The sequence below is a fragment of the Pelobates fuscus genome, chromosome 9 (assembly GCF_036172605.1).
Source record: "Pelobates fuscus isolate aPelFus1 chromosome 9, aPelFus1.pri, whole genome shotgun sequence".
Classification (NCBI taxonomy): Eukaryota; Metazoa; Chordata; class Amphibia; order Anura; family Pelobatidae; genus Pelobates; species Pelobates fuscus.
Window position 1 is genome coordinate 156102969 of NC_086325.1, and position 27151 is coordinate 156130119.

Here is a 27151-nt window from a genome sequence, read left to right on the forward strand (position 1 = left end):
CATTAGAGAAAAAAAAAGTAATATATGTATATGTTTTTATTTATTTGTATATGTGTGTGTACACACATACACAGACATGCACGCTCACATGACCAAATTTCCTGTCATTAAAATTGTAGCTAAAAAGTGATGCCCAAAGCTTCCATCATACATAGGTGTGCCAGTCCCATCACACACAGACAGCCTACTCCCATCATACACAGTTTGCCCACTCCCATTACACACATTGCTTTTGCTTCCTATCACTGTGCCACGCTTTTCATGTCCCCCCCCCTTCCCCCCCCCCCCCCCCCCGTTTAATTCTTGCGAAACTTTCTCAGCTCTTTCGCTGGATATTAGCGAATTAAATGACTCAACTCAAATTGAAATAAAGATCTGATTGTATCTCGAGCCAGCTCGCAGAGAATGTTCGCACTTGCTGAACTACAGCAGTAATCTTGTTTCGCTTTCAGATTCTATACAGACGCAAGCAGCAAGGAACTAAAATTACAAAAAGCAGAAATTCCCCTGTGATACTAAGGAGTATTACAAAGTACAAAGGGGAATTCATGTGTACTTTCCGTTTTCTGCTTATTTCAACAGGGGACTGTCAGAGGACGTGACTGTAACTAGGGATTGCTTTCTACATTAGTTTCTCAACTTGGTCAGTTACTTTAAGTTTTCTCGTAGATACGGCTCTTACCATTTTTTCTTTGTAAGCAGCCCATTTCTCTACATTTTCACTGGATTAACATTTTTGGAAAAAACGTATCCAGACTTAAAGCGCAGTCTCCAACATGAATGACTATGGCTACCCAAAGATTATCTGCAATGATGTACCAGAGAGAAAATATCTTTGTTGCCACTGCGAAAACATCTTGAGGAAAGCAGTGCAGACGATGTGCGGTCACAGGTACTGCGCTCAGTGCTTGTCTCGACTGGCCAGGTTTGTAGACCCCATCCGTCAGCTTTAATGTAACCCAATACTTGGCTTATTTACTAAATCGAGAACTGTGGAGAAATAAAAAAAATAAAAAAATTAAAACATTTTAGATTAAATTTTGAACAATCTTTCTCAGTTTGGCCTAAATTTTTTTTTTTTTCATCAGTTCTCCAGAACTCACAGTTTATTTAACAAGCCTCTAGCACTGAAGATGTGTCACCCAGAAGACTAAATATGTGGCTTGGTAGTGTTTCCTTGAATGGAATTGTTTTAGTTATTTATTGATTGATTATTTCTGTATTTATATATTTGTTTATCCCATGGGTCGTCAACCTGGTCCCTACCGCCCACTAGTGGGCGTTTTAGGATTTCAGGTGGGCGGTAGGGATTTCCAGGTTTTGACGACCTCACGACCGGGCGGACGGGCGGGCGGGTGCGAGCCGGCGGTACCCCTGCGACTGGGTACCGCCGTGACAAATTGCGGCTCCGGCCCGCGCGGCAAACCGCCGGGGCTGCATATGGAGGGGTCCATCGGGTGGCCCATGCTGTCAGGGCCACCCGATGGATGTGGATTGTGAGGGGGCTCGGTCAGCGCTGGGCGCTTTAACAGCGCGACCGGGCCCCCTGTGATGACATCGCAGAGCTGGGAGGAAGTGACTGCACATCACTCCTCCCAGCTAACCCTGAGAGCCGCGCGGGAGGAAGACCAGGGAGTCAGAGTGGGAACTCTGACTCCCATCCACCTGAGCCACCACTGGACCCCAGGGAAAGTCACCCTCCTGAATCTAAAAGGTAGGAAACAGGAGGGTGACTTAAATATAATGTGTGTGTGTGTGTCTTTGTATGTATGTCTTGTGTGTGTGTGTGTGTGTGTCTGTATATATGTGTGTCTTGTGTGTGTGTATGTATGTGTTACTGTCTGTTGGTATGTGTGTCTTGTGTGTGTGTGTATGTATGTGTCTTGTGTGTATGTGTGTCTGTCTGTGTTCCTGTATGTGTCGTGTGTGTGTGTATGTATGTATGTGTGTCTGTGTGTGTGTATGTGTCGTGTGTGTCTGTATGTGTCGTGTGTGTGTGTATCTGTGTCTGTATTTGTGTCTGTATGTGTGTTGTGTGTGTGTGTATGTATGTATGTGTGTGTGTATGTATGTGTGTTGTGTGTGTCTGTATGTGTCATGTGTCTGTATGTGTCATGTGTCTGTATGTGTCGTGTATGTGTGTGTGTGTATGTATGTGTCGTGTGTGTGTGTGTGTATGTGTGTGTGTGTGTGTATGTATGTGTCGTGTGTGTGTGTGTATGTATGTGTCGTGTGTGTGTGTGTGTATGTATGTGTCGTGTGTGTGTGTGTATGTATGTGTCGTGTGTGTGTATCTATGTGTCTGTATTTGTGTCTGTATGTGTGTTGTGTGTGTGTATGTATGTCGTGTGTGTGTGTATGTATGTGTCGTGTGTGTGTGTATGTATGTGTCGTGTGTGTGTATGTGTCGTGTGTGTGTGTATGTGTCGTGTGTGTGTGTATGTGTCGTGTGTGTGTATGTGTGTGTGTATTTGTCGTGTGTGTGTGTATGTGTCGTGTGTGTATGTATGTGTCGTGTGTGTGTGTCGTGTGTGTGTCTGTATGTGTGTCTGTATGTGTGTCTTGTACGTGTGTCTTGTACGTGTGTCTTGTACGTGTGTCTTGTACGTGTGTCTTGTACGTGTGTCTGTCTGTTATAGTGGACTATATAGTAAGTGGGCTACCTAGCTCAGCCTTCCTACTGGGCATTGCTACAAGGAAGGTTAAAAAATAGAAAAAAGGGGAAAAAAAAGGTGGGGAGGGGAATTGAGGAGGGAGAGGAGATGAGCTGACGCACAAGAAAAATCATAGAGAGATAATATGAGAAATCATATTATGCGCAAACAGAGAAGTCGTCTGAATATCACTGAAAGAGACCTTCGTTTGTTCCTTACGAAAATCGAACCAGATATCAAATATTTAGTCTCGCAGCATCAACCTCAAGGATCTCATTAATCACTAGTAAAGGTAATTTCAATTTACTTTATTGTTTTCTCATTAAACTTTATAAAGTTAAAAACCTTATAAACCTGCATTAAGTAGAAATAAAAAGATAAATGTACGTACATTTATTTTTTGTAAAACACCCTCCTTTCTAAAAAATATTCCGCATTTGCGCGAAAACTGGTGGGCGGTAAGGAAATTTTTTCAACCAAAAAGTTGCATTAGTGGGCGGTAGGTAAAAAAAGGTTGACTACCACTGGTTTATCCACTGCCATTTGCGTAGATTAGTAATACAGTCAAATTGAGAATAAAACTATTGTAAACAAACAGTAAGTAAAACGGTTTCACAAATTGTGAAATTGTATAGAACATTAAGAATCGGATGGAATCAGACGAGGACTGTTGTACAACTTGCAAGGATTGCGGTGATGGGTTCATTGGGAGCAAATGGTTGAGGTGATTTGGTCAGGTGAGATGACCCAGGATGGAATGTTCAGGAGTTGTTATGGAGTGTTATAGAATGCTTATAAAATGCGTACAGAATATCGAAAATGGTTTGTTTTCAGGAGCTTGTGAAACCTTGTGAGTGAGTTAGCAGATTGAATCTAGAAGGATAGGACCTTGGATTGATTTAAGGAGGATATGGGTACAAATATTATCTATTTGAGGAGAACATCTACAAAGCAGAAAGCAACATCACGTATAGTGAGAGATATATCGATTTGAGAGATGGAGTCTATGTATTGGTCCGTCTGTGTGACTGTCTATTTTTAAGCCAGAGGGTAGGCAGTAAAATGGTTGGTTGGTTGGTCGGTCGGTCAGTCGGTCATGGGATATGTCCAGTATAGCAGCCATGCTTTCTGCTTCTGAATGCTAGGTGATCAGCTGTGAGTCTGCTATTTATTGATCGTGTTGTCATTGCTTTGTCCGCATGGATAGTGTGTGTCACACCCTTAATTTATGTGCAGTTTGCTTTTGTGCTGTTTGTAAATCTGCACTGACAGTTCTCTGTGCTGATGAATACCCCTAGTAGGTTCAGTAGGTACGAGCGCCATGAATAGGAGATAAAATGAAAAGGCCACTCCAAGTAACAAGCGACATGTTATTTTCGTAATGCATTAAACAGGTCATGGTAATGAATTAATAAAATGTATGTAAAGAAACAAAAAATTACAAATAATTTTAAAAAGTTACAAAAATGAATCAATCTCACCACCAATCAGTTCTACATCAAAACATTTCCGATTGTTCAGAGACTAACCCACGTGGCCATATTTCTGATCCAGGAATTACACTTCCTCAATAATAATATCAATTTTGTCCAAGTGTCAGCTGACACTCTTAGCCTATTAGTACCATCACAATATAGACAACATTGAGACTGCTCAAATGTAAAAACTCCTCCTGTAGCAATGTGCCGACCTCCTGGTGTTCCCTCAGTTCAAACTACTCAAAAATGGTTTGACACATAACGAGGGGATGTACCAGGGCATTTATGTTGGCATTATAAGCATTAAGCTCAGGTTAATGGGAGTTAGGGCTATGGAAGTTTAGATTAGTGAGAACTGGAGATTCTGAAGCCTTAGAATTATGGGTGTTAGACTCAGAGACAGTGAGTTATAAAAGCTAAGGCTACAGGTTTTAGGGAATTTCACAGATATGCTACGGAGAGCAAGTACCAGAGGTTGAGCCTGGCTGAGACTGATAGTGGGGACAGCCACCGCGCCTAGAGTGCCCTCAGTTTCCTAGGGTTATGGAAGCTTTGAGTTGTATTTGTGGGAGTTGCGGTTAGATTTACAGTTATGGAAACTAGAGCTGTGATTTGTCATACCTACCAAATGATCCTGTTTGGGTGGGGACAGTCCTTATTTTAGACTCAAATCTATCATTTTAGTTGCTTGAATTGTTGTTATTAAGTTACCAATAGTGATGCCCCGAACAGTTCGCCGGGAACCGTTCGCCTGCGAACATAGCTGGGAGGGTCTGGGAGGGAGGGTCTGCTGCTGATTGGCTGGAATGTGTCTGCTGACTGTGAGGTACAGGGTCAAAATTTACTCAATGATGACGAATAGGGGGCGGACCGAACATCGCGCGTGTTCGCGACCACGAACACGCTATGTTCGCTGGCGAACAGTTCCCGCCGAACTGTTCGGGACATCACTATTGGTAACTTAATAACAACAATTCATGCAACTAAAATGTAATTTAAACTAAGAACAATGTATCTTATTTACACAGACTCACTTCTAAACACATTTGTTGTAGCTTAACCCCTTAAGGACAGAGGCAATTGTACACATTCTGATAAAAACAAAATGTAAACAAACCCTAGAATTTGAGATATATGTCTGTTCAAACGTAATTTATCTATTTCAAATTAAAGGAACACTATAGGGTCAGGAACACAAACATGTATTATTGACCCTATAGTGTTAAAGCCACCATCTAGCACTCTGGGCCCCTCATGCCCCCATAAATATAGCAACATCTTACTGTATTCAAGCCAGAAGCTTTAGATCTGCATGCTGTTTGCCTCAGAAAAAAACAAGCTGTCTGCTGACATCATCAGAAGTGACAGTCTGATCCAATCACAATGATTCTACTCACCAGAACAAATTCAATAAGCTGTAGTTGTTCAGGTGACTATAGTGTCCCTTTAAGTGCACCCCTACTTATTATATATAATTTTGCTCATGAGAAGCAGGGCTTTTGTTTCACATCAAATATTTATATATAAAACATAATTTAATATGAAAACAATCTAAAAAAAAGGGTTAGAAATTAAGAAATGTTATTTTCCAAGTTCTCCATTGCATTTTAAATGTGAATGCCATAATACTGTTGGTTTTAACTACAATAAAATACACCTATTTGTGTTCAGCAATGTCTCACGAGTACAACAGTGTCCCCCACGTACAGGTTTTATTGGGTTTTGGAACATTACAGGGGTCAAATGTAGAGCTTTCCTCTTTTCCGTTTTTGCACATTGAAATTTGCCTGATTGGTTTGCTGGGCCTGTGTTGTTTTTGAGACTGTATAGCTCCACACGGGGAGTGTCCAATCTTTTTAGTAGCCATTTAGTGACAAACCCTGGTCAAATTTAGCATTCATATTTGGTTTTTGCATTTTTCACACAAAAACTGCACTTTTCCTGACGATATCATATGTTTTACAACACATATTTGTTTTCAGCGATGTCTCCCGAGTACAGCAATATCCCACATGTACTGGTTTTAAGGTGTTTTGGAAAATAACAGGGTCAAATAAAGGGCTTGCAAATTAAATTGTCTGGACTCAGGTACCAATTATAATTAATAAAATCTTACAATTATGTAAAAATAATACATATATATATATATGTAGAATATAAATGTGTGTATGTGTATATATATATATATATATATATATATATATATATATATGTGTATTTGTTTAATTATTGAGATATTTATTAATATCAAAATACAGGTAGAATGAAAATATGTGATATATATTGTACTTTGTCAGTGCAATTACATTTGTGGTCAGGCAGTCTCCTGAAGCCGATCGCAAGGGTAGGCAGATACCCCGAGGCTGGGAGGACGCACACAGTTACAGAGTAACACCTTTTAAGCCCACTTAATGTGGGACGCCATAGAACGCTGTAACGGGTTAAAGACACATTACTGGGCGTATTATTGCTGTGGAGTTCTGTTATACACTCAGACACATTACTGTGAGTATTATTGCTTTGGAGCTCTGTTATACACTCACACACTATATACTGGGAGTATTATTGCTGTGGAGCTCTGTTATACACTCACACACTATACTGGGAGTATTATTGCTGTGGAGCTCTGTTATACACTCAGACACATTACTGGGAGTATTATTGCTGTGGAGCTCTGTTATACACTCAGACACATTACTGGGAGTATTATTGCTGTAGAGCTCTGTTATACACGCAGACACATTACTGTGAGTATTATTGCTGTGGAGCTCTGTTATACACTCAGACACATTACTGTGAGTATTATTGCTTTGGAGCTCTGTTATACACTCACACACTATATACTGGGAGTATTATTGCTGTGGAGCTCTGTTATACACTCACACACTATACTGGGAGTATTATTGCTGTGGAGCTCTGTTATACACTCAGACACATTACTGGGAGTATTATTGCTGTGGAGCTCTGTTATACACTCAGACACATTACTGGGAGTATTATTGCTGTAGAGCTCTGTTATACACTCAGACACATTACTGGGAGTATTATTGCTGTGGAGCTCTGTTATACACTCACACACCTTACTGGGAGTATTATAGCTGTGGAGCTCTGTTATACACTCAGACACATTACTGGGAGTGTTATTGCTGTGGGGCTCTGTTATCCACTCAGACACATTACTAGGAGTATTATTGCTGTGGAGCTCTGTTATACACTCGGACACATTACTGGGAGTATTATTGCTGTGGAGCTCTGTTATACACTCAGACACGTTAGTGGGAGTATTATTGCTGTTGAGCTCTGTTATACACTCAGACACATTACTGGGAGTATTATTGCTGTGGAGTTCTGTTATACACTCAGACACATTACTGGGAGTATTATTGCTGTGGAGCTCTGTTATACGCTCAGACACATTACTGGGAGTATTATTGCTGTGGAGCTCTGTTATACACTCAGACACATTACTGGGAGTATTATTGCTGTGGAGCTCTGTTATACACTCAGACACATTACTGGGAGTATTATTGCTGTAGAGCTCTGTTATACACTCAGACACATTACTGGGAGTATTATTGCTGTGGAGCTCTGTTATACACTCACACACCTTACTGGGAGTATTATAGCTGTGGAGCTCTGTTATACACTCAGACACATTACTGGGAGTGTTATTGCTGTGGGGCTCTGTTATCCACTCAGACACATTACTAGGAGTATTATTGCTGTGGAGCTCTGTTATACACTCGGACACATTACTGGGAGTATTATTGCTGTGGAGCTCTGTTATACACTCGGACACATTACTGGGAGTATTATTGCTGTGGAGCTCTGTTATACACTCAGACACGTTAGTGGGAGTATTATTGCTGTTGAGCTCTGTTATACACTCAGACACATTACTGGGAGTATTATTGCTGTGGAGTTCTGTTATACACTCAGACACATTACTGGGAGTATTATTGCTGTGGAGCTCTGTTATACGCTCAGACACATTACTGGGAGTATTATTGCTGTGGAGCTCTGTTATACACTCAGACACATTACTGGGAGTATTATTGCTGTGGAGCTCTGTTATACACTCAGACACACCAAGAATATGGAGCTCCTAGGAACGAGGGACATTAGGGTAAAATATAGGAATTTGGGCGGAAAATAGGGACTGTCCCTCCTACATAGGGACACTTGGGATGTATGCATTTTTGCTTTTGAAATTAGTTTTGTTTATATGTTAATTTTGGAATTTTACAATAAACACTTTGTGCCTTGCTGTCTGTAATTTTGTTTTTGGGGTGAGGGTGCGGGAAGTTTGACTTGCTGTTTATCTTTGTTTTTTTTTTTTAGTTTACTTTCTTCGTTCAGTGAAATGTTTGTGTTTGTTTTTACGTTGTGCAGACGGAAACTGGCATAGCCTGTTGCACGGCTTTTGGTTGTTGCACTCACGTATGAGAAGCTTTGTCCAATATTACACAACTCAAATAAATCACGGGAAAAGTGAAAATCACAGCTGCACCAGTAAATGTGACTAATGAAATTGATTGCTGGGAATTCAAACTGAATTTTAAATTTAAGGCCGAAACAGTTGAACCAGAAAAATTCTCCAATTCAGCTATGCTTACAGCTCGGCTACATTGGCCTTACATCTTAATATTTTAAATTCTATCTTTAGTGAATAAATCTGTATGACTTCCTGCAAGCTCACAGATGTGATAATAACACCGTGAGGTTTATTTATTGAACACTGAAATGTAGTGAATGTAAAACTGAACAAAATGTCTTTTAAAATACCTACATTGGAACAATTCCCTCAACTCAGCTATAGTCACACCCAAACATTTCCCTTCTTGAATGCGTTACCTAAACTGTTTCCTTCTTCACTGGGAAAGTACCTAAACTGTTTACGATTGATTGGAAGACTTTCTTTTTCCCATCTGGAGAAGAGATTACCTGACCTTTAACCCTGGTAGAAGTTTTAAAAAAATATCAAAACTTTTTATTTGGGAAAGCAACTTTCTCCCCGTGAGTTGGAAAACAACCTGATCATTTTACTCCCTATTTGGGAGGGTACCTGAACTTTCTCTCTGTGAGTTAGTAAACTACCTGATCATTTTACGCCCTATTTGGGAGGGTACCTGAACTTTCTCTCCGTGAGTTAGTAAACTACCTGATCATGTTACTCCCTATTTGGGAGGGTACCTGAACTTTCTCTCCGTGAGTTAGTAAACTACCTGATCATTTTACTCCCTATTTGGGAGGGTACCTGAACTTTCTCTCCGGGAGTTAGTAAACTACCTGATCATTTTACGCCCTATTTGGGAGGGTACCTGAACTTTCTCTCCGTGAGTTAGTAAACTACCTGATAATTTTACTCCCTATTTGGGAGGGTACCTGAACTTTCTCTCCGTGAGTTAGTAAACTATCTGATCATTTTACTCCCTATTTGGGAGGGTACCTGAACTTTCTCTCCGTGAGTTAGTAAACTACCTGATCATTTTACTCCCTATTTGGGAGGGTACCTGAACTTTCTCTCCGTGAGTTAGTAAACAACCTGATCATTTTATGCCCTATTTGGGAGGGTACCTGAACTTTCTCTCCGTGAGTTAGTAAACTACCTGATAATTTTACTCCCTATTTGGGAGGGTACCTGAACTTTCTCTCCGTGAGTTAGTAAACTATCTGATCATTTTACTCCCTATTTGGGAGGGTACCTGAACTTTCTCTCCGTGAGTTAGTAAACTACCTGATCATTTTACTCCCTATTTGGGAGGGTACCTGAACTTTCTCTCCGTGAGTTAGTAAACTACCTGATCATGTTACGCCCTATTTGGGAGGGTACCTGAACTTTCTCTCCGTGAGTTAGTAAACTACCTGATCATTTTACGCCCTATTTGGGAGGGTACCTGAACTTTTTCACCCTGATCTGGGAGAGTACCGAACATTTTACCCCCCATTTGGGCAAGTAACTCTAACATTTTTACCCTCCCCCCCCCCAGTTGGGGAGAGTACCAGAACTTTTTTCCCCTTGCTTGGTAGAGTTACAAACACTTGTTTAGGTCACAGCCTTTTAGCATTACTAATGGGACTCGGCAGGGGTGCCCATTGTCACCCCTTCTTTACGTGTTGTAGTGTCCTTTCCTTGTGTACATACATTATCAGAATAATGTATCCCCAAATTAAGGGATTTATTCACTCTGTCAAATTAGTTGTCCCCTCTCCACCTACTCATCTGAAATTACCTCGGTAATTTGCCTTTTGATTGTCAGTTTCTTGTTCAGTATATAAACCCACCAACTACTAAGTTTTAATTTGTAAAAAAAAAATCATATTAAGAATTAGAAGTTAATTGAGTTAATCTCCGTTTTATAACTATTTTTTTTTTACATTTTCATTAATTAAAAGTTGTAGATAAACAAACATATATAACAGAATAAGAAAAATGTAAATAAATATGCGTGTATAACTCAATTAATAATTATAATAAAATTTCGTCCCACTTCGCACATTTTATTAAACATATATTAGACCTTCCCTTCCCTTTTCTACATAAAAAAACCCTTCTGAAAGTTTTTGCGGCATCATTCATATAGAAACTCTTGGTTTCATTTTATGTCGTATAAAAAAAAGATTAGTTTTTTGTATTTTTTGTAAGAGTAACCCAGGAATATTAATGGTTTAATATAGTGTAACTTTTTTTAAAATTTTGTATTTATTTTTATTAAATAGAGTGTATTCAAATTATAACGGATACACTCGCATGGAGCAGGTCTGACAGGCTCAGATCTCACTGATAAACGCAAGGAGGAAGGAAAAAATAAAAGCAGAGATTAAGAAAGTTTGTAGTCTGTGAAACGCGTCTCGGAAGAAGTGCCCATGGACTTACTTTATTTTATCATTTGTTTTTAACTTTTAATGTTTTAATAAATTTGTATTTGCATCTTATCAATTCGTCCTGTGGATTCCAAACATCATCTGCTCCAACACTAAAGAAGGGTCTGTGTCCCATGTTATTGGCATACAGGTTCTATCACATAGAGCCAGGTTAAAGAGGCTCTTCATAAGGTGAGCAATCGTGTTTGTTTACTTCACATCCATCTTAACTTATAACACTTGAAGCCTCTTCTTTTATTTTTTGTTTCCTCCTTGAGTTCATCTGACTGGAGATCAGAAGAAGGGCAATGCCACCTTAGCATGCATCTACCTATGAGATTGTTGCTTTGGTGACTATAGTGTCCCTTTAATGCCCCCTATACAGCCTAGTTAAAGTGGAATTGTCACCACCCCTGAAAAAGAGTCCAGAACCCAGTCATGAGATATACAGAGAGAAAGAAGGGACTGCTTTGCCTCTGTATTTCTCCTCCGCCTGACTTTCTTAGACTCAGGGCGAAGTCTAAGTGTCAATCCCGATAGCTGTCACCAATGACGGCTGCAGGTAATTGGCTGTGTCTGTGTAGGATCCTGCGGTCTTGCGGGATCCTTCATAGACCTCAATGCTGTACTCTTGCACATGCACTCCAAAGTGGACCTGCTGAATCAAAATGGCCGATCCCGCGAGGGAAAGGTTCAAGTAAGTAAATATCACCTTTACCTTCCCCCACCGGACCTGTAGTGGCAATGTCACTGTCGGAGTAATCAGGCATTGTCTGTCACCATCCGCTTTAAGACAATTTATGTTTTGACCATTTCCATGATATAGTGTTTATTTTCGTTCAGGAGCTTTACATTCTATAATTAGCTTTAAATAGATTTTTTACTTTTTTTTGTCAATTTGTGTCACTGTGTGAGCTATTATCTATGACTAATTCTAGACACCTTACATATTGAATAACAAAATAAAATTGTTCTTTTTTTGGAACAGTAGCACAAACCGGACTATATGTCCAAAATGCCGGGAAGGAGAAGACCCTTCATCTCTGTCAGAAGAATGCGTGTTAATAGAAGAAAAGGTATGTCGCTTGTTGTTAAATTCCCTGCTGTTTATCATCTATATTTATATAGTTACATAGAACCCACAGGGCCCCCAAAATGCAGAGGGTTTTTTCAGAATATTGGGAATTGCAAATTTTGACCAAAATAGCCACTTCTTTCTTCGCTTCTATTCTGCTCAGTCCTTTTGATGCTCCGGTGCACCCATCAGTTCCCAGCCTATCAGCAGCATCCTTGTCCGAGGCTTCCTGAGACAAGCCTTGGACTACAGTGGACGTAGAGCATTCACTAATGGTTTAACTCCTTGAGAAAAGCTGGTACCTCAAACCATTACATCTTCATTCTGATAACGTTGTTATGGTGCCCACAGTGTCCCTCACAGAACTGCGTGCAATCGACTTTGGCCCTCTACACCTGGCCTACATGCGCAAAGCGACATGGGTAATATTTTCAGGCAAAGATGAGAAAGTCAGGGGTAGTGCCAAGCTGCATGTCCACCATCTGAGGCATCGACAAGCTGGCCCACTACAGGTTCTGAAGCTAATTTTAGATTCTGCAAGGAAGGTTACACCCTCCAAATGGAGATTATGGAAGCAGGTAAGTTGTAATTGTTGTCAAAAGACAGGTTGTCAATAGACAAGGAGACAGCTAGGCAGGAGGTCTAGCAAAACATATACATAGACCCAGAATCCCAGAACAAAGGGAGGGTGGGAGAATGTTTAAACCCTGTTTAAAGCGCACAGCTCCATGCTGCAGGAATTCTGCATATCAGCCCTGCTCTGGGTTCACAGTACAGTCCAGGCTAGTATTCAGGAGCAATAAGTAGACCCATATGGTGTGGTAGGCCTTAGGTCGAATAACTTGAGATTTTCATCAAACTTTCAGAAAACAACAGGGGCATGCTTTGCAGGGCGAATAGACTAAAAAAAAAAATATTTCAAGAATCAGTCCATATGAGCCGTCTCTCGGGAAATAGATGGAGCAGATGGTGTGCTCTCCGGCCGGAGCTGCGTAAGTTGGCATCCATTCAGCTCGACAGCCAGGCCCCTGAGTCAGATGACACTCTCAGCAAATGAGCTGGCCCTTTACTGCAGGGTAAAGCTCAGAAGCTCCTAATTAGAAGCTTTTAGTTCTCTTGAAGGCTGAGAGGAGGTGGAGAGTGGAGTCTGATGGACCCCAGGTAAGAAATCAAGCGGTTTGACTACTTACAATGGGAGGCATAAGAGCAGTGTAGTGGTTATAGTGTCTGGAGTGTTTCTTTATGCATGGCTCTGGCTTTGTTAAGTTAACTGGATCACGAAGCTCTGCACTGTGTGAGGGTCTCAGAATGACTAGTAGCTTGAGCAGCGATTCATCATGGGAAATTTAATGGAAACCAAGCTTATTCTTGTTTTCGCTAGAGCTCCCCTGCTCAAAAGCTATTGGAAATGTTCACATTGTTTCCCTACAAAGTGTGAGATATGTTCTTGCCTCTTTCAGTCCTTCAGCGACGTAGCCATTAACAAAGAGATCTCGGAATTAAAAGTTCACTGCGCAACCTCGGAATGCACATGGGCCGGGGTATTGAAGGACTATGATGTAAGTATGATGTGTCATTATACAAAATTAACTATGTAACTTGCACTATTTACACCAGGCTGTTCCATTTTTTATTTTTTTTAAATACAAATACTGAACTCCAAGTTGTCCGGTGAAGTTTAAAGATGATGAGGAGTTGGACTCTACCCCTGGAAGTGACTCTCTTTCTGACTCATTTGGTTCTGTGATTTTAACACCATGTACCCTGACCAAATGAGAGCTCATTCCTTGTTTAATACATTAACCAGGGGTAGGCAACTTTTGGCACTCTGGCTGTTATGGACTACATCTCCTGTAAAGCTCTTGAACCATAATCCCTGGCAAAGCATCAGGAGATATGTAGTCCACAGTATCTGGAGTTCGGAAGATTGCCTAGCCCCACCATAAACTTAAAGATGCAAGTATTTGGGCATCAGTGCTGTGAGTTCAAGGGGCGGACAGGAACTGTGGTGGGTTCTTCATCAAGTCAACACTCTAACAAAGGCACAGTGGGAAAGATAGTAAGGCTTATTGCCGGAACTTGCGATTATACAGGTCGCAGACCCATAAAGTGTGGTATGGTGTCAGTGATCAATGATAACATACCTGGGCTTGACTCCCTAGAGGCATTGCTACCAGTAATTTTATCATGACAATTGCACTTAAAAAATTGCATTTGTTGCTGACAACGTTGATTTTTGTAGACTTACGTAATATGAGCAAACTAAGATTCTAAGTTGTCAACAATCTTTAAGAACGTTAAAAATAGGTTTCTGAAGATTAGGAAAGTTCAGACTGCAATGTTCACAAAAAGGGGAAAACCAAACCCGTATTTTAGAAAGTGATTTCCCTAAAAATGTCTTTGATTAAAACCCTTGTTTTTTTCCTCTTGGTCGCATTCCAGTGTAAGAAGAAAAACGCGTTGGATGCATTACTTACAATAACTGTCACATAGTTTGATGTAAGATCAGATTACAATGCTACCAATGAGTCCTCCTGGTCTCTGTATGTAGTTTTTTTCCATTTTCTTTTTTTCTCAAAAATGTTTCGTACGTTGATGTTGATCTGTTGCACTTCCAATCACACCCCGTGTTTTTCAGGATCACAGGAATCTTTGTGATTACACCGAAATCCAGTGTCACACTGGCTGTGGTCAAATGGTCAGACGAAAACATCTTGCCGACCACTTGGAAAATGAATGTCCAAACAATAAAACCAACTTGTGTCCAAAATGTTCTCAGAGGATTCGCCCTAACGAGTTGCCAGTAAGAACGTAAATATACATTTATTTTACTTGTTATACATTCATCCCTTGTGGAGGCATTGACTGGTGGAAATGGGAAAGAGGGCTTTATTCACTAAACTAAGAAATGCATCAGAATCATCAACATTTCAGGAATTTGAAGACCACCGGGACTGTGTTCTTCTTTTTCAGACCAATAGATTAAACAGGAATCCAAAAGTAGATGCCTAATCCTCTACCATTACTGATATTGAACCCAAATACTATTTGAACCATAACCACTACAAGGAAATGTAGTGATGATGGTGCTGAGATTGTTCTTTAGTGGATTTTCCAGAAGCGCAGACAGGGTATCATTTATCACATACCATCCAATAGCACGGGGTAAAGGTATGGTGGACAAATGATAGATCCCCATATGTTGTAGAACTCCAAATACCATCATGCTGTGCAATTGAAAACTTTGGCAAAGCATTAAGGCAGCTGTAGTTCTACAATATCTGGAGATATGCCTTCTACGCAGCCCTGGTGTAAGGGATATGTGTATAGGAAAAAGTGCTGGTGTTACACAAAGTCAGTCGTGCTAGAATAAAAATAAAACATTTGACTATAATAAAATGAGAAATGAAATAATTGTGGACTTTCCCAGTCTACAAAGTTTCCAGGTCAAGAGGAGTTATAGGGGATATTTTTCTGTGTCATTCAGCCCAGAGACATATAACACCTCATTTAACTTCCTGTCAGGCCTAGACGTGACACTGTGCAAAATCCTTTTGATACAATCATTAGTTTCAGGTTATGAGAAGATTTCACTGGCATCTATCATTCTGAAAGAACTTTTATAACTTTGCAAATTAGTTTAACCCTTTGATGTAAAGATAGTTTGAGAAACATGGTTGGGGTTATTCGCTAATGTCCAAACTGTCGGGATTCCAAATTGAATTAGAAGTTAATTTCTTTTAGCACAAAAAAAGCAAAACTGGAAGCTATTTTGGCCTTAAAGGAACACAATAGGGCCAAAACAGAAACATGTATTCCTGACCCTATAGTGTTAAAAACACAATCTAGTCCCCCTGCCTCCCTAAATGTAGTAACATCTAACTTTTATTCAGGTCTGCAGCTGCTGACTCTGCCCCTGATCTGCCTGCTTGGTTGACATCATCACAAGTTGTGTCCTGAGCCAATCACAATGCTTCCCCATAGGATTGACTGAGACTGTCAAGGAGGCAAATCAGGGGCAGAGCCAGCACAAGCCAAACACAGCCCTGGCCAATCAGCATCTCCTCATAGAGATACATTGAATCAATGCATATCTATGAGGAAAGTTCAGTGTCTCCATGCAGAGGGTGGAGACACTAAATGTCTGTCACACAGTGCAGCACTGCCCCAGGAAGCACCTCTAGCAGCCATCTGAGAATGGCCACTGGAGGTGTCTCCAACACTCTAAAGCAGACATGGGCAAAGTAGAAAAATCCTTAGTTGCTTTGGAACTTCAACTCCCATGACACTTTGCCAGCCTGGATTCTTCCTTGATCGACTGATTATACCATCAGTTTCTAATTGTACCTGTGGATGCTAATTTTCACAAAGGAATTGTGAAGAATTGATGAAAATTTAAAAGAGAATTACAATTCTTAGGCCAAAGTATTTAAACAAGAATATGTATCCACCTCACCCATTCCCCCAGCTCATCCATTTCATCTTCACTTTGCAATTCCTTTATCAATTGTGCACATTTTGTAGTTCAGTGAATACATCTCTCAACCGTGTTAATTTTGTCAACTAAAACTAGACTAAAACTAAAACAATTAAGATAACTAAAATACGACTTAAACTAAAATTGCTTGATAGTCAAAAGACTATGACTAAAACTAAATTGAAATTTGACGACAAAATTAACTGCCTCTCAAACGTACTACAATTTTTTTCTACAAAATAAAGGAAAAAAAAAAAAAAACACTGAAAACATCCAACACAGGACAGTTTTATGAACGTATTAAAAACCAAAACAGAAACAAAATTAATTTGGGAAATGACTCCAACATCAGACTTGGATATGTTGTCCTTGGTTCAGAAAATGTCAGTTGCGAATCCACTCTTTAATGAATAAGCTGCCTCGTTTCTTTGAGCTGTTTACGTGTTTACAAATAATAATGTCCTGCGATAACGAATAGCTCTGTAATACATTTTTGTGTCATGTCCCTTTTGCCGAATCGTAACTGTTGTTTTTCTTTACCACTAAAGAGACACGTGTGTCCAAAAAGGGGATCAGAAGGTCAGAAAACAGGAAAGGTGAGAGAATTTGGGAATATAGCCAGTATTGTACCTCTAACAGGGAAAAGTTTTTTTTTTTTATTTAACTGGAAGCAAGAATGGGGTAGAGCAATGGCGTAGACTGGACAGGATAGGCTAATGATGCATAGAATTTCAGATATGCTTCCTGTCTATGGTGTAAGATATGCCCCTTGGGGGAAGCAACCAACTTAAGGACACTGCAAACAGGACATTCTATGCACAACTTGCAACATCCATGAGCACTCACGAGGGCCTTATACAGGGCCGTCTTTAATAATGATTGGACCCTGGGCAAGCATTTGTTTGGGCCCCTTGAGACCATGCCTCCTCCCCCCACTCACTGGCATGCAGTCACGGCATCCACCCCAACGCAGTGGTGGAACTAAAATAGAAAAAGTCCTGGTGCAAGATTTTTATTGGGCCCCCAATTGCAAGGTTGGACAAAAGGTAGAACCCTATCTGTTGTGCAACTCCAACAATGCTTTGACAGCTGGGGCTCTACCAATTTCCCATGTTTGCAGCGTTGTATTTAGCACTGAGCCGTGTTTGTGTGTTTAAATATAAGCATGTGTTTATATGGAGTATGTTTTTGTGAATGCATTTGTATGTGGTGGTGAAGTTTAAATGCAAGTGTGCATTTACGTGTAGTGTTGGTTTTTGAATGTAGGGGTTTGTTTATATATAATTTTGGTGTTTAACACAGAGGTGTGTTTGTATGTAATGTTGAAGTTTGAATGGAGGGCTGTATTTGTATTTAATGTTGGTGCTCAGATGCACAGGTAGACACACTGACACACATGCATATACACAGATACACACACTGACTATATACAGATAAACACACAGATACACACACTGACAACATACAGTTACACTGACACACACATACACTGACACACACATACACTGACAGAAATACTGACTAGGACAGAAATACTGACACACACAAGCATACTTACACATACCCAGACATACATACACATACACTGTCAGACATACTGACACACACAGATATACTGACACATACACACACACAGATATACTGATACACACATACTGTCAGCCATACTGACAAACACAGACAGACATACTGACACACACACACACACATACACAGACATAGTAACACACACACACACACACACACACACAGACATACTAACACACAGACACACACACACAAATATACTGACACAAACACGCAGACATACTGACACACATGTAAAAATTACCTCTGTAAACCCACCCTTCAGTTTCCTACCTTTTCCTGGAGGGTGGCTTCCATGGGGTCCAGTGTGGTGCCTGAGGCTCACTGCCGCTGCTGTTGCATTCTCCTTCCCACACGACTCCTCCTGCCCCCTCCCGCGCAGCTGCTCTCTTTATGGGAGGTAGTGACTTGCGACTGTCACTTCCTCCCATACTGCCAAAAAGCAAGGGTCCCTGCTGATACAAGCCCACTGGGTGGCCCTAAGTGCATGGGCCACCCGGTGGGACTGCTTAGAGGACGGGGGAAAAAAAAATTGTTGAGGAGAGCTAGGCCCACAGAGCAGCTGCCTTCGCCCCCCAGGAGTAACTGCCCTGCGTTAAAGACGGCCCTAGCCTTATATGAAGACACTTGAGGGCTTCAACCAGTTAGATTGTGTGCTAGATTCTATTAGGGGAGATACACTTATATATAGGGGTGTTGCTATTCAGAAGAGATACGGTTATCTGAAGAATCTGATACAAAAACCTAAAGTAACTAATGAAAACACCTACCTCTGAATGTCCTTTCAATGTCACAATAACCCACTTGTGTTTGCTGTAACTCTAAAGTGAATAAATGTTCATTGGTTTTTCACAACTTGACACAACAGCAGCATATTAAACATGAGGTATGGAGTTTCCGTGACGCCAAGGGCAGTACATCATGTAACAAAAGAAAATAAACATTCAGAAACAAAACAGGGCAGGTATACACAGAAATTGTGTCCCCTGGTAGAAAGTGAGCGTGGGCGTTGTGGGGGGGAGGCTAACGGGGCTGGGTGGGGTCATATAAAGCCCCAGGTATAATTATTAGTCTTGAGTCCTTTGTAATAGTGAGAGAGAACTAACACCTCTAGTTATATAATTGGTGACAGTATCCCTTTAATGCACCATATTCTAGTGAATTATACAGCACAGTGTGGTACTCCTCTGGGAGTAGTGTTTTAATGCAGTGAGGTGCGGGGTTAATTAGCACTGCATGGCTTGAATTTGCTACAGTGGATGTGGGGTTTATAAATAGAGGTTTATGTAATACTTAAAGGGACACTATAGCCACCAGAACTATTACAGCTCAATGTAGATGTTCTGGTGTCTATAGCCTGTCCCTGCAGCCTTTTTTTTTTTTTTAATTCTTTATTTTTGTGTGCATAGATTATACAGATAACATTTTTCTGGCCATGCCACAATAGCTATCGCCAGGAATTTAGTTGACAGGTAAATACAATGTAATGTCATGAGTAACTGTGCACATTTTTTAAGGTGTAATACCAAACATCAAACGGATAGTACTAGTAGAGTGTTATTTGTCAGTAGTTGAGAAAATCTCCATAGCTTAGCAGGTTATCTATACTGACGTGTGTGCCCTGGGCACTGAGTGATTGGCTCTAGTTTGATCGTGTTAGCAGATTATTGGAATGCCTCAAATTCAATGTTTTATACGTTTGTACATTAGGGTTAAGTGTGGTGACGTTTGTCATGAGTCAAAGTGGGTGCCTGAGCCCTAATGTTTGCTAGTGTGGCATTCTAGATTGTTTTCCTCGCTTAATATAGTGTGTAAAGCATGCTGTATGGGTGGAATGCAGTGTGTCTGGCTGAGCACAGTTGGAGTTAGTAATACTATGGGTGAGCATAGTTCAATGTCCCTGGGTTTGAGCAAAGTTGCATGAGTCCATTTAAGTTGAGCAGGGTTTGTGGGGTCGTCTGTGCTTGCGTCGGCACCGAGGCTGGCCAGCGGGAGGGTCTCCTGTGGCTCTTGCTGTTCTGCGTTTGCCTGCTGAGTGCTGCTTGTGACCTGGTGGTGCAGTTGTTATTTGTCCTGCGCTGTTCGTTGGCTTGTAGCGGTAGTCGTGGTTTCGTGGGACAGGGTTGGTAGGATGTATCATGTCTAGATGGATGCAGGGTGGGTGTCTCACTGTTCCCTCTGACTTGTCTTGTCAGGTTTGGCAGTGCTACGGTCTAGTGACCTCTGTGGATCTGCTGTATAGGGGCGGTTAAATAGGGTCCCGTTTTGTGGATTCCCCTTAATACTTGCTTACAGCCTGTACCTTAGTCTTGCCAGCTTTGTTCTGCAGCAGGGGTCTGGGTCAAGCCATCCTGGTGGTCTGATGATGGTGTCCCCCCACTCAGCTTGATCGGTCCAGCAGCTCTCGCACATGGCTGGTGTGCGGCGGCCATTTTGTTGATTGTCAGCGATGAACATTTCTCGCCAGGGCGGGTGTTTAGGCCCCGAGGTGACCCACTGCTCGATGCCCTTGCAGACCGGGATGACCCCCCCGGTCCAGAGGGGGGGGGGAGCACGACCCCGGCCGGAGACCCGAGAGAGCGGCCGTCTCAACCCGGCTCAAGCTCCATCCAGCTCCGGGCCCCAGTCGGGTTACTGTCGGCACCTGGGTAGTCAGTTTCCGGGTTCGCCCCAGCTCCTGGGGGCCAGTGCGGATTTGGCGTGGCTTGGTGGTCCCGGTTTACCTCCAATTTGCACCGTCTGTTGGGCCCTGGAGCGGGAGCTCAGACGAGGCGCGTCTGATCCCGCCGGCGGTCAGGCCCCGCCCCTCGTCCCTGCAGCCTTTTTAATGCAAACGTTGCCTTTTCAGAGAAAAGGCAGAGTTCACATTGCTGCCCAGTAACAATTCTAGTGGCAGTCTCTCAGTTTGTCATCAAGATGCATTGATTCAATGTATCTCTATGAGAAGATGCTGAATGACTCGCATGTGCAATAGTCTCTCAATGCTTTCCTATGGGAATGCATTGGATTGGCTCTTATGAAATTTGATGATTTCAGTGGCGAGACTGGCACGGTGTGGTAGAATAGGTGAGTAAAAACACTGTGTAATCTGGGGTGGGGGGTGAGGAGGGGGGGGTACCTAAATAGTTTGTTTAACACTATGTCAGGAATACATGTTTATGTTCCTGACACTAAAGTGTTCCTGTACATCAATTTGTTTGACATTGTGATTTATATAACATGCTATCGTTTTAGATTAGACTTGGTATAGGGATGATTTTAGGAGGGTATTCAGTCAATACATAGGGGAGAGGCCATAACATTTACCCTTGGGCTGAAACCCCTGGTCCTTTTGCCACCTAGAAATGCCCCTTAGTTTGCTAATAAGCAATGCCTACATTAATGCTCTAATCTAATCTTTATGTTCTACACAGTATTAAGGAATAAAAATCTTTCATAATATGTATAAATAATTAATAACAATAATGAATACTTTCGAATTCTGTTGGTGCCAATCTCATTTCAAAAACACATCAGCAAAATAAATCAAACTGAATTAGAAAAATGTAAGGCTACGAATTCTAAAATTCTTGTATTGTTACAGAATGGGCTTGGCTCTGGAAAAGAGACGTGTGTTTTTTCTCAAGTCGGATGCTCGTATCGGGTAAGTGCAAATCTAAGTCAACTTTGACTGCACTATTATTTTTTTTTTTTGTAAATATAAAAGTTACTGGTTTTAACATGAGTATATTCTGCAGTAACAGACCAATGTGGGATGCACAGGTCCCGAGCATAACATTTAAAGCACAGTTATAGTTTGATATGGTGGGTTTTCATGTGGACTCGCAGGCCCCATTCAACCGAGGACTTGCAGGTCCTGTATCATTCCCCAGTACATATTATTGAATTCACCAAGCATGTCTTGGGTCCCGGTGTTCTCTTATAACGGTGTTCCACATTCTCCCGTTAAATGGGAGCCGTCACAGGGAGCTCTCAATCGGGTCCCGGCGGCCGACTTTTAACCTTGGTCTAGGATTAGGGATAGTGGGTAAAAGGGGGGAAGGATGTTGGGGTACTGTCAATGTCATGCAATGTTGCAGGAAGTAAGGTCATAGTCTGTCTATGTTGTTCAATACTGTAGTTTGTCTGCAAAATCTGCTCGCCTAGTTGAGAGCAGCCAGTGTGTCCATGTATTTATATATGGTTGGTGTGTGCCTGCTGTGTTGGTATGGAATTGATCTGAGCTCTTCTATTTGGGAGAACCATGATCAGGACCAGAATGGCCATCGGGCCACGATGGCCATGGGCCGAGGCCGGCAGGGGAGATCACAGGATCTCCCCTGTCAGCCCATGCAGAGCCGGCGCTATCCGAGCGCCAGCCCTGCTATGTGCCTTCATGGGCCAGTGGGGAGATCAAAGATCTCCCTCACCGCCCACAGGCACTGATATGCGGCGGGAGGGAGGTAGGAGAGCACTCGGGGTGCTCTAGCCAGTAGTTTTGCCGGGTTCCTCTCGTGAGGTCGGAGCGTTGCCGAGGTTACCATGGCAGCGCTCTAATCTCGCGAGAGAGAACTCTAGCCCTGCAGTGGTTAACTCTCACCACTAAGACCACCAGGAATGGCAGCATGGCTCCACATCCTCCCAGGCTAAAAGAATAAATAAATACATATTTAAATAAACATTTTTACACACACACAGCACACTCACACTAACAGCACCCTCACACTCACACTAACAGAATCCTCACACTCACACAGCACCCTCACAAACACACAGAGCACCCTCAGACACAGAGAGAACCCTCTCACACACAGCACTCTTAGACACACACAGCACTCTTAGACACACACAGCGCCCTCACACACACAGCGCCCTCAGACACAGACCCTCAGCACATTCAGACACAGACAGCACCCTCCGCTTCCCTCACGTTGTTTGTCAGGGGAAGTAGGGGGGAAGGGGTATGTCAAGATTACATGTCTCCCCATGGTACGGTGCCATACCTGCAAGGCATTGAGCTTATCCCCTCCTTTCCCACCGTTCCAGGGGGTAGCCATGGCAGCAATGCGACGGGTGTGCCTGCCTCACTCTTCTCCGCTTGTTTCCAAAGTTTGTGTATGTTTCGTTTGTACCACTCCATAACCCACAGGAGATGGCAGGCCTTGTAGTAAAGGGAAGAGGCTGGCATTGCATTGGCAAGTAAAGTGTGTTTTACTCTGGGTCTTTTCCCTTATTTTTTTTTTTTTTTTAATGCAGACATTATCATACATTTGTTTGGCTTTTTTTACATTATTTTCACATCTTTATTTAGAACATATATTTAGAGCAGCTTTAACAGGTCATACTTCTCCACCACTCTCAAGATGACTTCTAGCACCAAGTCAAATACAGGGTTGACCTTGGAAGATGAGCTTGTGTGCAAACCTAGAGAGGGAAGCCAGAGTAGAGACTCAGTTTAGAAGTTCAACCTATGGGTATGGGATGAGACACACATCAAAACACTGTGATAGACTCCTAAAAAGGTCTTCTCACCCTTGAATCAAGTGGAAACCATACAGAGTGTAACTTTAGCCAGCCTATAGTGAAGAATATAGCAGCGCACCAATACCTTTGAAACAATATGTTTGACATTGTCCATTGTTTGGTCACAAAGTCTGACCAGTCTTCCACCTCCAATGTCTCCACCAAGTCAACCTCCCATTTTGGAGATTACTATGGGCATATCTGGGTATATTGGGAGATGAAGTATGAATATATCAACCGTGACATTTTCTATAGCGGTCTGCAAAGAGATTCACAGAAGATAGAATGCCCCCATGGACGGGTACATAAATAAGACTGCACAAAGTGGAGAAGTTGATTGGCCCAGAAAACGGTTGATGGGTGAGAGGTTGAACTTCTCCACCAACTACACCCTCGAGGGCAAGGAATCTCTTGTGACAAGGTGACATATCTCAGTGATCCCCATATTTCATGTTCCACTCTCAAAAAAATATCAATAGCTGATTAAAAAGTGAGGGGAGAGATCATATTTGAAAAGGGTTAATTTCTTAAAAATCTATACATTTGATAGTAATTCTTCTTTACGTGTTTGCATATTATAACAGGTACAATTTAATATGCAGGGGTATTTGCTAAAGTGGGAAAAAGTAAACTTCAAATATAAGGCTAGATGAGCCAAACTACAAACATTGCTGAATTTTTCCAGTTCACCTATTTTGACCTTAAAAAAATCTAAAGCATTTTAGCTTGCTAAAATGAAGAATGTGAATGTGAAGAATGTGTCCTCTTTTTCAGTTTGCAGATTTTAATAGGAACGGACACTCTTATAAATTAAGCTGGTTACACCCCCTTGGCTTTCAAGCAGACAGCAGGTCATTTAACTTCCTGGTTTTCTTAGCTCGCTGAAGCCAAACTCAAGAGGCAGCAATTGCCCTTGTAAAGACTTCTCATAGAGCTGCATTGGGAAGTCTGTGATTGGACAGCCTCAGAAAGTCTGGGCGGGTTAGAAGGGGAGGGTTTGCAAAGGCAGCAGACAAGCTGTAGATTTACCCCCAATTACAAAATACATAACAAAATGCATGCATGTTTTAATTTGGAGATATATCTACTAAACATTGATTTTTATTCATTTTCTGTTTGGATAGTGGAGTGTCCCTTTAAATAAAAAAAAAATCACCTTGAGTTTTCACTTTAGTATATACCCTTGTTACAGTTCTGCTTACAAAGAATTCAATTACATTTCAACCTTGTTTCTACAGGGAACCAAAGAGAAGTTAAAGGAACATGAAAAGTCCTCGAGCTCAGTACACCTCGCATTGCTACTTTCTGTAGTGGCAGAACAGGGAAGCAAGAAACAAAAGGTACATTTGGGTTGCGGCCTCGGATCCTTTTCCTCGCACATAGACAAAAATAGGTCTAAATTTGGATTTGGGTTGGGGATGGTGACATTCATTTTTTTTTTTTATCTGCAGGATACCTCTCATCAGCAATCAGATGAGCTAGAACAAAGAATTAAAGTAACCGAGAATATTCTCACCGTGTTGAACAGAGAGATGGAAAACATGCATGCACAGCTCGCGTCCGAGAGGGAGCAAAACGAGGTCAGGCAGAGAAAAATGAGAGCTATGGAGCACAAGGTAAAATCTGTAAGACGTGTTCGACACAATGGTGAACATTCTCAACATTTAGCAAAGAAATTAGGCAACATTGCAGTAACACCAAGGGCATTGTATAAAATGTCACCCTTGGGGAGTGACCCAAAATTACTTACTGTACATATTTGTATTAATGAACTTGGCAATTAGTATAGCAAAAAAAAAGTACAGCCAAGAAAGCATTAAAGGGTTATTCAAAGCACTATGACCACTGACCAGTGATTTGAAGTGGTCATGGCGTAAGGACCCTGTATTCATTTCAGTTTCAAATGCTGCTCATACTGCAAAATAGTATATTGCTGCTGGGTGTGAACCCACTTGCAGCAGCATTTGTTAATGTCAATTCTGTGCATGATCCGGAGGGTCATTCAGTGACTTAATGAATGACTGACAGAATCGACAACTTTGCAGAAGCAAATGCTATACAGCCGCAATTAGAGGCAGAACTCAGGAATGAGGCAAACCTTAGCAGAATGGTTTGCCCCCTTAGCGGACAACAGCAAAAGTGTACTCCTAGACGTATAACCAATACAGTGTGCTGTAGTTGTTATGATGCTTGGAGTAACTCTTCAAATGTGTGCAATTTATATTAGATGAAGCCCCCTAAGTGGCCACGTGGTACGGTGGATTAAAACAATAACATTGTAAATACGTATTTCAGAGAGAAAAGAAATGTAAATACTTTTAATGAGAGCAGACCAGCAGAAATTGGCCCTTTTCCAAGCCTAAACTGGAATGCCTCCTGACTATTGGATATTGACATTTTCCATACTAGTTCAAGGGCTAGACCCCCTGGTATGTATGGACATCCTTTGCAGCCCTTATTGATGATTGATCGAAGACTATTTTTATTTAATTAACTGTAACACGTGTTGCCGGAGCTCAGGTATCAATCAGATATAAATCAGCGAGGAAGGGAAGCCCATGACTGTAAGTCTCTCAACTTTAAAATGGGACCCATGTAACCATACTTTATTGAAGTTTTATTATTCTATCCCGGGGGGGAAGCCACTCCTGTAATATATACAAGGAGGCTTAATAAACAAATTGGCGCAAATTTTCTGCTACATATTAGCAAATTAGAGCGCGTTCAAAAATGAGGTATTGAATTTAGATTAAAATAGCAGACATGGGATGAAAATCCATCTCAGTTTAACTGGATTGGAAATGTTCCTAACGTGCTCATTTCACCCTGAATTTTTCAGTTTGCCCATCAGATCCTCCTAATTCACTAGTTAGTGCATACCAGAACGAATAGCAGAGACAGGTCATTTGTGGCCTTACAAAACTGGCTTCAAATTCCCATCATACTAATTAAGTCAAGAGGTAAGCTTCTATACTATTTTTAAAGTGTACAAATAATCAAATTAAACAATTGATCCGATGACTACTCTTTTACTTACATCTCAAAAATATTCCCTTATTTTTTTTTTTCAATCCCAAGTAAGCACTGACATATTCTTCGTCTGAACAGATTGACAGCTATCACCAAGCGCTGGCAGTGAAGAATGTCCAGATAAACGAGCTTAGCCTACGTCTGCAGGCACTTGAGCAAGCAACGTATGACGGGGTGCTTGTATGGAGAATTACAAATCTAACTCAGAGGTGTCAGGATGCTATAAATGGACAATCCACCAGTCTGTACTCTCCAGGTACTAAGGCCACAAATTGTGAAAGTGTGTTTTAACTGGAATGCACATGAATTTAAAGCAACAGCAGTGGTGTGGCTAGGAATGGGCTGTAGTGGCCGACGTTCAGGATATGCGCTACTAGCGTCTAGTACTTCTTTAGGTCAAGGATCAGAGAGAAGGGCCTTTTATTGTGGCCAGTCTAAGGCACACCTGTGCAATAATCATGCTGTCTAATCAGCATCTTGATAT

At 41.5% G+C, this 27151-nt stretch overlaps 1 protein-coding gene across 1 annotated transcript in view; it reads left to right on the plus strand.

Moving 5' to 3' along the window:
• Positions 1 to 481: 481 nt before the first annotated feature.
• Positions 482 to 27151, plus strand: part of TRAF1 (TNF receptor associated factor 1) — a 33058-nt gene continuing 6388 nt past the window's right edge. The window contains exons 1-9 of the mRNA XM_063431584.1: positions 482 to 925; positions 11985 to 12072; positions 13532 to 13630; positions 14710 to 14874; positions 17097 to 17144; positions 21719 to 21778; positions 24876 to 24977; positions 25089 to 25253; positions 26746 to 26923. Of these exons, the coding sequence (XP_063287654.1) occupies positions 777 to 925; positions 11985 to 12072; positions 13532 to 13630; positions 14710 to 14874; positions 17097 to 17144; positions 21719 to 21778; positions 24876 to 24977; positions 25089 to 25253; positions 26746 to 26923 (1054 nt within the window). The 5' untranslated portion in view covers positions 482 to 776. The remainder of the gene's footprint in view (positions 926 to 11984; positions 12073 to 13531; positions 13631 to 14709; positions 14875 to 17096; positions 17145 to 21718; positions 21779 to 24875; positions 24978 to 25088; positions 25254 to 26745; positions 26924 to 27151) is intronic.